Here is a 13,279-nt window from a genome sequence, read left to right as displayed (position 1 = left end):
GTATGTTTATCTTGTATACTGCTACCTTGCTGAATTTGTTTATCAGTTCTAGTAGTTTTTGTGTGGAGTCTTTCAGGTTTTCTGCATATAATGAGTTTTACCTCTTACCTTCCAAGTTGGATACCTTTTATTTCTTTTTCTTGTCTGATTGCTGTGGTTAGGACTTCCAATACTATGTTGAATAGAAGTGATGAGAGTGGGCATCCTTGTCTTGTTCCAGATTTTAGCAGGAAGGCTTTCAGCTTTTCACTGTTGAGTATTATATTGGCTGTGGGTCTGTCATAAGTAGCTTTTATTATGCTGAGATATGTTCCCTCTGTACCCATTTTGGTAAGAGTTTTTATCATGAATGGAGATTGAATTTTATCAAATGCTTTTTCTGCATCTGTTGAGATGATCATGTGGTTTTTGTCTTTTCTTTTGTTGATGTGGTGTATCACATAGATTGATTTGTGTTTGTTGAACCATTCTTGTCACCCTGGGATGAGTCCAACTTGATCATGGGGTGTGATCCTTTTATGTGTTGCTGGATTACATTTGCTAATATTTTGTTGAGGATTTTTGCATCTATATTCATCAAAGATAATGGCCTGTAATTTCTTTTTTGGTGGTGTCTTTGTCTGGTTTTGGTATCAGGGTGATGGTGGCTTCATAGAATGACTTTGGGAGTGTTCCCTCCTCTTCAGTCTTTCGGAAGAGTTTGAGAAGGATCGGTATAAGTTCTTCTTTGTATGTTTGGTAGAATCCCCCAGTGATTAGCTGCTCTTTTTTAAGCCCCACCAACAGTGTCATTGATGTCCTGCAGGTGGATTCATCACCTCTTAGAATGTGAGAACTGGAAGGACACGTAGGGGTCACCTGATCAAGAGTCCCATCTTATAGAAGAGAAAACTGAGGCGTGGAGAAGTGAAGTGGGCCTCATTGAAGGCCAAGGTCAGAGGGGTTTGAGTGCCAGGTCTTCCCCCAGTGTCAGATACTGGTGGGGTTTTTTTTTTTTTAATTAATTTATTTATTTATTTTTGGATGTGTTGGGTCTTAGTTTCTGTTCAAGGGCTTTCTCCAGTTGCGGAGAGCAGGGGCCGCTCTTCATCGCGGTGCGCGGGCCTCTCACTGTCACGGCCTCTCCCGTTGAGGAGCACAGGCTCCAGACGCGCAGGCTCAGTAGTTGTGGCTCACGGGCCTAGCCGCTCCGCGGCATGTGGGATCTTCCCGGACCGGGGCACGAACCCGTGTCCCCTGCATTGGCAGGCAGACTCTCAACCACTGCGCCACCAGGGAAGCCCCTGGTGGGGTTTTTTGATGTTCCTCTGCCACAAGGTACTGCCCTCCACATGTCAGATCCTTCCCTTAGAAGAAGTCAGGCCTCAAGGAAAGGGCAGCACAGTTGCTCCTGAGGCCCTAGCAAGTGTGGTCGAAGATACTCTGAGGAGACTGTCTTATAACAGAATGCATCTGTGAGTCTTTATGACAGGGGTGGGCAGAAGAAGCAACACCAGCACAAAAAGGGGCCTGGGTTCTTGATGTTTGAATCACTTTTTGGTCTCCCAGTAAGACACTGTCACTGAACTTGGTGAAAGAGGAAAGACTTTGTGTTCTTGTTGCTCAGATAGGGTTTCCTGCCAGCCTTGGGGAGTAACTGCAGCCTTTGTTTTTGTGCTTGAAGATATTCTGCAAAGGTAAAAACACATCTGCCACTTGGCTGTGAGACCTCAGAGTGCACTATAACCTTAGAGGCCACCAGCCCCGTTTACTCACATCATCTCTCCTTCCAGATATTAGAGGCGGTTTTCACTTTCCTAGGGATTAGTGGGCTCTGGGTGAAGCTTAGGAAATGGAGAACAGCAGCCACAGGAAGCGGGAAGGTAGCAGCAGTTCGGAGACGGGGATGTGATTTCTGTGCTGGGATTAGCTGGGGAGGTTTCTGGTGTAGATGCCACCCCTGCTGGCCCAGAGCTGAAAACCAGTGGCTGTGGTGGGAGAAGCACAGGAACAGAATTGAACCCTTCTCACGGCTTCTGTTGAGGCTCCTGGTACTCTGCACTGAATGTGTTCAGCGTTTGTCTCTCCACTTGATTATAAACTCTTAAGACAGGATCTGGGTCTCACCACGATGATTCATAGGAAGTGCAGTGCCCAGCACAGAATGGGTGCTCACTAATGTCTGTTGAGTGAATAATTACAGCAGTAGCTACCGTATTGGTGGGTACCTGCTAGTCCCAAGCAGTTTATGTGCATATTTGCATTAAAAAAAAATCTGCACAATAGCTCTTTGTAGCTATTATAAAAATGAGGAAACTGAGGATCAGAGATGTTCACTGACTTGCTCAAAACCACACAGATGGTAGTATCACTAGTAGTTACAGTAAAAGTAGCAGTAAAAAAAAAAAACAAAAAGAAAAAGAAAAAAAAAAAGAGTAGCAGTAACTAATAATGATGATCATGATGGCTACTATCATGTGAGTAATTCTTAAATTTGCCAGGCACTGTTTGAGGTTCTTTCATGTTTTAAGTTATTTAATCCTCAGAACAATCCAGAGTATGTTGTTATCCATTATACTTATCCAAGATCACTTAGGTAGTTAGAGGAAGCATGGGGATTTGAACTCACGTCTTCTGACCCCAACTCTTTCCCCTACATAACACTCTGCAAAGTTACAGGTGCAGTCATCAGCCCAAGACTCCGGGGTGAGGGTCAGTTCTCCTGACCCTGGGGATAAGGGTGCTGTGGGTGGGAGAGCAAGACTAAGCCCTGTGTGTGCGGCTTTTTCACATAGGCCCTCAGAAGCCCTCTGTCTTCCCTCACCTGCAAATTAGAGAAGTGGTGAAATCATGAAAACTAAAGGGAATGCCATTTTGGGTTCCTCAGTGCCTCGGCCCTTCTGAGCACAGGCTTCTGATGGCCGGACCCCAACCTGGGTTTCACACTTGAAAATGCAACCAAGAAACTCCTCATGGAATAAATAAAAAGGAGGTGGCCACTCAGAGTGGGTGTGACAGTCAAGAAAGTCCACATCTCTTGTGCATTGCCCAGCCCCACTGCCGTTCTCCAAATCTGAGGGTGACCATGTTAAGAAGGAGATAGAGGCCCACAGGACCTACTGACCAGTTGCCACTGATCCTCTCATGTCCTCATTCATGGAGTCAAGCTTGGAGCTTGATTTCTACACTGTCCAGCTCTGACACTGAGGACTGCTGTAGATTATTGCCAAGGCTTCAGGAACCGGCTGGTACGGCAAGGATGACGGTGCTAACAGATGTAACACTGGTCACAGTCACAGTGGCTGCTGGTTATGGGGCAGTCACCTCACACCAGGGACTGAAGTGAGCCCTTCACGTGCGTCATCTCGTTTATCCCTCACAGCAGCCCAACAAGGGGCATGACTGTGTCCCCCATTTTTCTAGTGAGGAAACAGATTTCATGGAGGTTTAACAGCTTTCCCCGCTCACACAGTTGACCCTAGTGCCATGTTTCCTGAAGTGGCCATGCAAATAATCAGCCCATAAATGGTCCCTGTTCCCATCCTCCTGATTTCCTCGATGGCTCTATTGCCCAGACCCTTCCCTGCGGGCACCATTCAAGTGACCCTTTCTTGATGTCTTTTCTCCATCAGGGCAGTCCTGAGTTGCCTGTTTGAACCTGATTTTACCCAGGTAACAGGGTGGAGTCAGGATAACAGAATGAAAGAGAGGAGACTCTGAAAAAGGGAGTACCAGGATATGATAACAAGGGAGTCTGTATCGGAACCAGTTTTTGGCTCCCAGCTTTGTACCCCCCACTAGGGCCAGGCATGCTGTCTGTGGAGGTAAGAGACTGGAGCCAGCCCTGAATGCAGCATGAATCCTAAGCCTGACTGTGGGCAGATGGTTTAATGGCTCTGAATCTGTTTTTCTGATCTATAAAAGGGGATAAGTATATCTCATAGGATTGTCATAAGGACAAAGGAGCTAATGTGTATAAAGCTCTTTAGGACAGTGCCTGGCACAGAGAAAGCAGTCAGAAAATATGAGCTGAAAAAAACAAAAGAAAAACCCTGCCTTGCAGGGTAGTGAGGATTTGAGTCACTTGGCTCACCGTAGGGACCCGGTACTCGCAGCTAGTGAATGAACACATAAGAACCTTCAGGGGCTCCTAGAATACTCGCACTACTAGTTCGAATCTGGAAGGTGCTTTCTTCCCTCATGATAGCCTTGGAGCTTGCAGTGGCTCCATGGTGGGAAGGCAGCTTCCGTGGATTATAAATTCCCAGTTAGCCACCTGTGCTGACTCTGCTCGGCAGATTTTGTAATGGGTTTGGTTTGCTGTTTGAATCAGTAGAATCTGGGGGATGGTCTGCTCAAAATCTGTACATTCAGCCAGGATTTAGTAAGTGCTTCCTTGTCAGGTGCTGCTGGGAGCCCAGAGAGGCTCAGGCGTGACCTTCTTTTGGGGTCACCCGCCCTGTTCCTCACAAAACCTGTGTTTTTCACCCCCCAGTTTTGGTTCCCGTCACTCCCAAAGTGCTTCCTCCATCCTTAGCTCTCATCCTTCAGCCCACACCCTGATTATTCATTTACACATTTAACAAGTATTTATTGAGTGCCTACTGTGTACCAGGCTGTGGAGGTAGAACAGGAAATAAGATGGACACAGGGCCTACATTCTTGGAGTTTCCGTTCTCAGCTTTTAACATTTCATTTCCTCCCCTGACCTCTTTTACTGGGACGGATCCTGCTGTGTCAACCCTGGAGTGCCTGTACCTGCCCTTTAAGAGTAGCTGCACAGATTTTGATTGGTTGATTATTTGTTTCGTATTGGCTCTGTTATTAGCCTGTGAGCTCCTGGCGGGTGGGAATCAAGTACTTAGTAAATATTTGTTGAATGACTGAACCAACAAATGCACAAGTATGTATTCAGCAAGCCCATGGCCCAGCAGATGTTGGCCGACTGGGACCTTAGACCTTCGCTGCTCTGCTCAGACTTCTCCTCTCTCTTCCATAGAAATCTCCAATCTCCTGGTGGCCACCAAGAAAGCCCAGGAGTGGCAGCCTGTCTACCCCATGAGCCAGCTGAGTTTTGATCGGATCCTCAAGAAAGATATTATGCAGGTGAGTCACTGCTGCAGATCCAGCCCTGGTCCTGCCTTCCCACAGCAGAAAAGCCTGGGGAATGTGGGGAGGAGGAAGTCGGGTTTGGGGAGACCCTGGTGGAAAAAGAACAAGACTTCCCCTTCATAGGTACAGCTGGTCAGCCAGTTCCCTGCTGTCCATCCCGGCCTTGCTGATGCGCCCTAGAGGCTTTCTCCTTGAAAGAGCTGGGTTAGTCAAGTTATGTAGGGTTATCTAGGGTAATAGGGACCTTCCATGCATGGTCTTCTGCAGGTAGAAGTAGTTGGAGAACTTGGTGGGAATGCTGACAGGTCTCCACGGGGGAGTATGGGCTGATGACCCTCATTGTCCCAAAACATGCTGTGTGAAAAAGCACTTCTGAATTTCAGTCCTGGGCTTTCTGATGACGTTTCCAGAAGGAGCAAAGCTGGGGGCACACAGAGCACAGTGAGGGAGCAGTAGATACACCCTGGAGGAGAACTGTCTTGAGAATCAGATCCCTCAGACCAGTGTCCCAGCCTTTGCCCAGATTCTGCAGCCTTAGGCAGGCCCAGTTTCCCTCGTAGCTGCCCTTGGGCCTTGCTAGGGTGTGAGGCCCAGGGAACCCCCACTTTCCGTTCTGCACCCACCTCCCCAGCCCCTTACACAGAGCCACACGCGGGCCGGGGAGGCTAAGGAGGCGGCGTGCCAGCAGCCTGGGAGGAAAGGAAGCCACATAGGCCGCTTACTGCCCGGCAGGGGCTGCGCCACCTTGGAGGTGTTGGAGGGGAAATCGTGGGCTCACTGTCATTGAGGAGCCTGGCGGAGGGTGGCAAGCGTGGGGTTGCCTTGTTCATTTACTTTTTGAAGCCGGTCCCTGAAATTGTTGGGGAGGTTTTGAGGGAGTGGAAGTCCACAGCTGCAAGTGCCTCGCTTCACTTACGTAAATGCTTCACTGAGGGCCTGAGGGCCAGATCTTACTGTTCTGTCCCTCGGGTGGTTTTGAGAGCTGTGTCCAGAGATTAAAATCGCAGATCCGCAGTACCCCAGCCTCTTTTCTGCCTGGAACTTGACATGTACTTGGGGTCTTCCTTCTGTCCTTGCCCTTGAGTCTCTGGGCAGATTACCACCCTCTGCACCTCCAGCGTTCATTTAGCCAACAGTGATTGAGCAGTTGCCCATGCCAGGCATGACTGCCACCCTCGGCAGGCACACAGTCCGGTGGGCGAGGCAGACTCTCGTCTATCTTAAGCAGATAATTATACCACCGGGAGACAAGCCCTAAGTAGGGAAGTATGGCAGGATGCGGGACTGTCAGATGGTCATCCTACCTAGTCTTGGGGGGACAGCGGTGGCTTCCTGGGGGAAGTGGCATCAAAGCAGAGGATGAACAAGCACTAGACAAAGGCAGAAGGAGCAGCATGGAGGGAGGCTGAGGTGGTACACGCAGGGGCCTCTGGGTTGCTGTGGAATCCTGACAGCACAGTGCCATCCATGACTTGGCCCTGGAATAAGCACCCTTTCTGAGGAAGAGTAATTATTCTGAAAGCATATGGCTTTTGTGGGATGTTCTGGGAACGCAACTTCCCATAATCTTGATGTATCGCTTCATGACACATGCAGCTTTAATGAATAGTCACAGGACCTTGCCAGGATATAGTAGACAGGGCGGATGTATCACCATTCTGCTATGACAGATGACAAATGGTGGTGTTTGTGCAAATTAATATACCCAATTAACGATTGTGTACATTCTTGAGGGAGACAGAAATCAGCTGAGGGAGTCAGCCAGTGCATTTTCTGCATTTATAGGCGGTCCTAGGATAATAGAATAATAGAACTCCAAATAATAAGTTTTGTGGGGTTAATGTCAATAGCTTGACAGTGCCTGAGTTTCATGAATTACGTTTTGATTTTCAAATATTAAGAGTATTTAAGCCATAATTATTAAAGCTTAAGCTGGAAGGGCCTTAGAGACAGATCATTATATGTTCGGGGCCTTGAGCAGATGATCTCTTTTAGTTCTTATGCTGCTCATTTGGTTTTATTATCCCTTTTCATATGTGGGGAAACTGAGGCCTGTCCCTCCAGCCTCTGCCTCTGTCTTCACATCACCTTCCTCTGGGGATTGCTAGGGCATATGCATGTATAAATTGTATCACTGATTTGAAAGCATGCACATGTGCCCCCATGCATCAGGTAGATGGATAGAAAATGAATAGTTTAGGTGTGAGAGGGCGATCAGACAAAACGCACTGGCCCAGTGGATTGGCTTCTACCCACTGTGCTCCAGGAGCTGTTCTACCTAGTTCCTCATTTGATTCTTACACCAACCCTACGAGGCAGGTACATTGTTAACCCGTTTACAGAAAGTGGGTGCCGATTGAGCGTGATGAAAGGAGGTCTGTAAGTTAAAAGGCCAGCAAGCAGTAGGGCTCACAAGCCTGTTCTCTTTGTGAGAACAACTCCTGTGAGTGCAGGAGCCTCCTGGGGGAGGGGGGAGGGAGGTCCTCTCTGAGACTGTTCTGGAGGCCTAGTGGGGGCTGATGTTGGTGGCTTTTGATGGCACTGTTGGAAGTTTTGTGAAAGGTCAGGGTTATGTTTCGGCCCCAGGCTGTTCTTGGAGGTAGATAGCGGGTTGCTGTTCAGAGAATATGAGGATTGTTTCCTGGGGCCCAGGGAGTGCCACAGCTGTGTTTGGCCAAGTAGCTTTTTGTTTCCTCTGGAGGCCTGACAGGACCAGGCACTGGAGAGGCTTGAGCTCCTGGGGCCCCTTTGCCGTTGCCCCATCCCTGCTGATGTGCGTTCCCACTGAGGACTCCGTCCCAGACTCTGGCACCACTGAAGCCCCAGGGGGTGGTCACCCTAACCTCCTGCCTCCTCCTTCAGGGCGAGCACCTTGGGAGAGGCACGCGGACACACATCTACTCTGGGACCCTCACGGATTACAAGGATGACGAAGGAACTTCCGAAGAGAAGAGAATAAAAGTGATCCTCAAAGTCTTAGACCCCAGCCACAGGGACATTTCTCTGGCAAGTGTCTTCCTCATAACCCCGCCCTCTCCCCTCCCTCATTTCTGGAGCCAGTAGAGCACAGTGGGCTAAGAAGAGCCTTTGCCCTGATTTTGGGCCTGTCCCTCCCTGTCCGTCCCACTCTCTTCCGTTTCCTTCCTAGAGGTCCGTGTGGCAATGCCGTGGAGCCCCAGACTCTAGCTGAATGGTCTCAAAGTGCCTGATGCAGTCCAGGCTGTCACTTCAGCGTCTGGGAAAGTAAAGCCCAGAGCAGTAAAATGACTTACCCCGGATCCCACAAACTGTTAGGGAGTGATAAAGCCAAGTCTCAACAGACATCTGCTGCCTTGGTTTTCCTTTTATTCTAATATAGTGTCAAACGTTGTTATTTCCCAAAGTTTGAAGGAAGAGGAAGTGGTGGACATGCGTATCGAACGGGGACGTTGTCAGTCAGCCTCTCCTGCCAGCCTGGCTCTGCATCCTATTAGGTTTTCTAAATGAGTCCTATGTCCCAGCTAGATGGCCCTCACAGTTGAGGCTTGGCAGTGCCTCTGGGTAGTTGAGGCCAGGGGAGTAGTTTCAGGGCTTGGGATGAGGACAGTGGTGACCTTTCCTGGGATCCACTGACTTTCCCCTCAGCGGAGCCCCTTTAGGATCAGACCAGTGGAGGCCGGCCCTTGACATTTCTTTGTCCTTTTCTCCCACAGGCCTTCTTTGAGGCAGCCAGCATGATGAGACAGGTCTCCCATAAACACATCGTGTACCTCTACGGCGTTTGTGTACGAGACGTGGAGAGTAAGTGTATTCTCTTTGGAAGGGGAAGTCGGCCCTGGCCAGGGAGCGTGGTTGCTGTGAAGATGAGTGGGAGCTGATACCCTCCTCATGTCGCCCAGGCTTCTTGCTTTCCTTTTTGCAATCAGGGAACTCAAAGTACTGAGCAGGTCGCTTGCTTGAGTTAATAGTGGACATGGAACTAGATCCCATCTGTTTTTCACGAATTTCTTGAGTGTTTACTTCTTGCCAGCTCTGGGCCCCACATTGTGCTAGACTCGGGAGGTGGGGAGTGAGTGAGCTGAGTTCTTTGCCCAGAGAGTCAGAGTAGAAGGAGCTCCAGGCAGGGCTTGAACCCAGGCCTGTCCGACTCTGAAGCACTCTACCATTGGCACCCCCAGGCGGAGTACCAGCCGTTAAAGTGAGCTCTCGCAAGGGGATGAGGGAGGGTGCTGTCCCAGATGGACAGAAGGTTGCAGGTGTGGCTGTTTTTGTGTTTGTAGATATCATGGTGGAAGAGTTTGTGGAGGGGGGGCCCCTGGATCTCTTCATGCACCGGAAAAGTGATGTCCTCACCACACCCTGGAAGTTCAAAGTTGCCAAACAGCTGGCCAGCGCTCTGAGTTACTTGGTAAGTATGTTCTGATGTCTGTGGTGGTCCCCATCAGGAACCAGAATGTGGGGAGGCAGGAAGGAGGTACCAGCCAAGCAGGCTGGAGGGCCTGGGCTCTGCACCTAAACACAGGTGTGCCTGGTGCTTAGTGAAAGCCATCATCGTGGGCTGTTCTGTGTGCTTACGTATGAATCGTGCTTAGAGGGAAATTTTTATCACTTCAGAGGACTGACTTCCATACTGCAGTGTATGATAAGAGTAGAAATATTACAGTACTTGTTGAATGAGTGAATGAAACTATTAGCATCAATAGTAGCTCACATTTATTGAGTGCTTACCATGGTTCAGCTGTTCAGGTGTTTTTCAGGCTCTGATAATCACTTTAATTCTCACAAAAGCCCTATGAGGCATGCTCCATTGTTATCCCTGGTTCACTGATGAGGGAACTGGAGCAAAGGGACGTAATATGATGTGCCTGAGTCACACAGATCATCATCGGGAGAGCTAAGCTGTCCGGGTCTGGCTGGGGCTGGGGAATGTGGATTGTGACCTGTGGGAAACAGGAGAGACCGTGGGAAGGAGGGCAGCTCCATGGGCAACTTTGCTGAGCCCTGCCTTTTCACTCTGCAGGAGGATAAAGATCTGGTCCACGGGAACGTGTGCACTAAAAACCTCCTCCTGGCCCGCGAGGGCACTGACAGCGAGTGCGGCCCCTTCATCAAGCTCAGTGACCCCGGCATCCCCGTCACTGTGCTGTCCAGGCAAGGTGTGTCCTCCCTCCCTCCCTCCCGTCTCCTGCCCCACCCATCCCCTTCCCCCAACCCTGAGGCAGGGCCAGGCCAGCAGGGAAGGGGGCTGGGCTGGGGTTCTGCCTCATTTTAGAAAGCACACTTCTGCAAAAGGCGTCTGTGCTCCTGCCCAGCCCTGGGGGCAGGGGAGACGTCAGGCGTGGGAGGGTCGGTCCCTGCCCTCAAGGAGCTGACTATGCAGTAGGAGAAACACAACTCAGCTGGGGCAGGTCTGGTCTTGCGATGAAGGAGCTGTGTTTAAGGTGCTGGGGCAGCACCTTGTTCAAGGGGAGGTCGAGGGTCTGGGGTGGTCAGAGATGTGTCAGGAGGAGTGGGACCTGGGTCCTACCTGTGTTTGTGTTGAAATCCACTGTAAGCAACTATACTCCAATAAAAATTAAAAACAAAACAAAACAAGAAATCCACTGTAGTTAGTGAGCAGTTTGGGGAGGCACCTTAGCAATTGCTGTGGTCTTGCAGCTTCTCTTTGAATGAGGTCATCATGAGTTGAGGACTCCAAAGGAGAGGGCAGACCTGGGAGCTGAGACACTGTAAGCAGTGCCGCACAGGTCATACTCTACCTGTAGGTCATATGTGGGATACCATTGAACCCCTGGGCCCTTGCAGGGTGATATGCAGAGCATGGGGGTAAGCCCATGCCCGCTCTGCATCTGTCGGCCTCTTCTCCCCAGCCTTCTCTTTCTTAAGCCTTTGTCCATGTGCCCCCCTGTTCTCCCTCCCCAGGGTGTTGGCTTCCACCCTGGGGTGCTTTGCTGTTTCTGAGGCCAAAGCTTCAAAGACTGACTCACACGACCTTCTTGGGGAGTTTGTGTTAAACAGACACAGCTGCAGGCCCTGACTCAGACAGATGCATTGGAAGGGCCAGGGCTGAGGGACCTGGAAAACCGCCCCTTTAACAAACTCCCTGCAGGACCAGGGCAACCGTGGTCCATGTTTGGAAAACACTACTTGAAAGAGTTTCTTTGTTAACTCCCAGTTCTTGCTGCAATGGCAGTGATATACTCCCCAGGTGATTGCAGAAACTGATCTGTAAATGTTTCTTGTCTTTTCCAGAGTGCATAGAACGAATCCCATGGATCGCTCCTGAGTGTGTTGAAGACTCGAAGAACCTGAGTGTGGCCGCTGACAAGTGGAGCTTTGGAACCACACTCTGGGAAATCTGCTACAATGGCGAGATCCCCTTGAAAGACAAGACACTGATTGAGGTGAGTTGCTTTCCAGGGTGTGAGCTGAGTGAGGACCCCTTGGACACTCATGGGGGTCTCAGGAGTTATCAGGAAGCCTCATATTGTGGGAGGAGACGGGCACGGGTTTGACTCTCCTCCACAAGCTTACTGCCTTTGTGACCTCGCAAATGTTACTTAATTTCCTTGGCCCTTGGTTTCATCATCTGTAAAATGGGAATAAATAATACCTCCTTTGCACGGTTGTTGTGAAGATTAAGTAAATAATGCGTGTAGAGTCCCAGGTACACAATGTGTGCTCAATAGATCACTATAGCATTGCAAAATTAACACCCAGATATTTATTGAGTTCCTTCTGTGTACCAGGCGTTGTCCTAAGTTAAAGCTGGGGGTTCACAATGAAACAGACAGAGGCCTTTCCTACCCTTGAGGACCTTAGGGTGTAGTAGGAGAGTTGGGCTAAAACAGCGATAAGGATTCCACACATAATATCTGAAATCATCACCTTAAGAGCCCTGCATGTTGGGTAGGGCAGTGTCATTACCCTTGCAGGCGGCCCAAGGCCCGGCTTCCTTAGCTAGAATGCAAAATTTCGAGGCTGACCCTTTCTTATGTTCACTTGCAGAAAGCTAGTGGAGGCTCTAACTCCAAAGGGATAAAGTAGTGAAAGTTACAGTGAAGGACCACTGATCCCAACTCACTGATTTGATTATTGGGATGTGTCTTGTGTGTTTAGAGAGGCAGGCATCACTTTTAGCTGGGAGGGAATGATCAAAGTCCAAGGGAGGGTGGCATTTCAGTTGTCCACAGGGAGCAGTGAGTGGTTTCATTTGCCTGGAGTGTGGAGAGGAATGACAGGTAAAAAGGTGGGAAGGGTCCTTTGAGGTTGGATTGTGTAGAGACCCTGAATGCCAGGCTTCAGAGTTTTACTGGGGTGATGTGGGACACTGAAGGGTTTGGGTGGGGAGCCAGGTGCTTGGAGGCCAGACTGGGCGCAGCTCATCTGGATGGTGGTTGGATGGACAGGCTGAGTGAGGAGAGGCCTCTTGCTCTGAGGCTCTCAGTGGCGACGGCCTGAACCAGGAAGTGGCGGTGAGGATCCAGAGTGGAGGGTGCACGTGGAGGAGATACCGAAGAGGCGAGAGAACCTGTAACCTGTTAGCCTTTTGCCAGGTAAACATGGTGCAGGACTTGGGAAAGAGGAGTTAAGATAAAACCAACAGAGAAACCGTCACATCCATAGATCTGTATTTAGGATCTTCAGCTGGGGCTTCTGGGAGTCATTTTATTTTTAACTTCCTTGGAAACAAAACAGCATACCCTTTGCTGTCAGTCAGTATTTATTGAGCACCTTCTGTGTACCCAGGACTGAGCAGAATACGGAGATGGTGTAAGGAAAGGTCTGTGCCTTTGATAAAGGAGGGTCTGTCTCTTCTCCCAGGTACCCTTGGGTGGGTTGGGCGACCTTTCCCCCTGGCTCTGCTGGAGCCTGGAACAGTGAGAGACACTCCAAGGCAGAGGGAGCTCTCAGCTCCTTAATTCCAGCCCATCTTCCTCCTCTCCTCTGGGGCCTGCCTCCACCCCACCCTAGGACCCACAGGGACCAGAAGAGAAACTAGTACCCTTGAGAGTCAGCTACAGACCAGAGCCTAAAGTGTAGCAAATTCACTTAATTTTTTTTAAAGGGCATCAATTATTCACTTCAGAATTTTAAAGTATTAACCCTGTTGATGAGAATTTAGAAAACAGAGAAAACTATTTTTAAAAAAGAAATTATTAATCACTATATTCTGGTCACCCCTAACTAATATTTAACACTTTGGCAT

The 13,279-nt window shown here is 49.5% G+C and overlaps 1 protein-coding gene across 1 annotated transcript in view; it reads left to right on the top strand.

The window, feature by feature from the left end:
* Window positions 1–13,279, top strand: part of JAK1 (Janus kinase 1) — a 241,668-nt gene that overhangs the window by 220,333 nt on the left and 8,056 nt on the right. Inside the window, 6 exon segments of the mRNA XM_036853262.1 lie at window positions 4,979–5,085; window positions 7,954–8,097; window positions 8,784–8,871; window positions 9,351–9,478; window positions 10,091–10,226; window positions 11,323–11,474. Of these exon segments, the coding sequence (XP_036709157.1) occupies window positions 4,979–5,085; window positions 7,954–8,097; window positions 8,784–8,871; window positions 9,351–9,478; window positions 10,091–10,226; window positions 11,323–11,474 (755 nt within the window).

The sequence above is a fragment of the Balaenoptera musculus genome, chromosome 1, assembly GCF_009873245.2.
Source record: "Balaenoptera musculus isolate JJ_BM4_2016_0621 chromosome 1, mBalMus1.pri.v3, whole genome shotgun sequence".
Lineage (NCBI taxonomy): Eukaryota > Metazoa > Chordata > Mammalia > Artiodactyla > Balaenopteridae > Balaenoptera > Balaenoptera musculus.
This window is presented reverse-complemented; position numbering and strand designations above follow the sequence as displayed.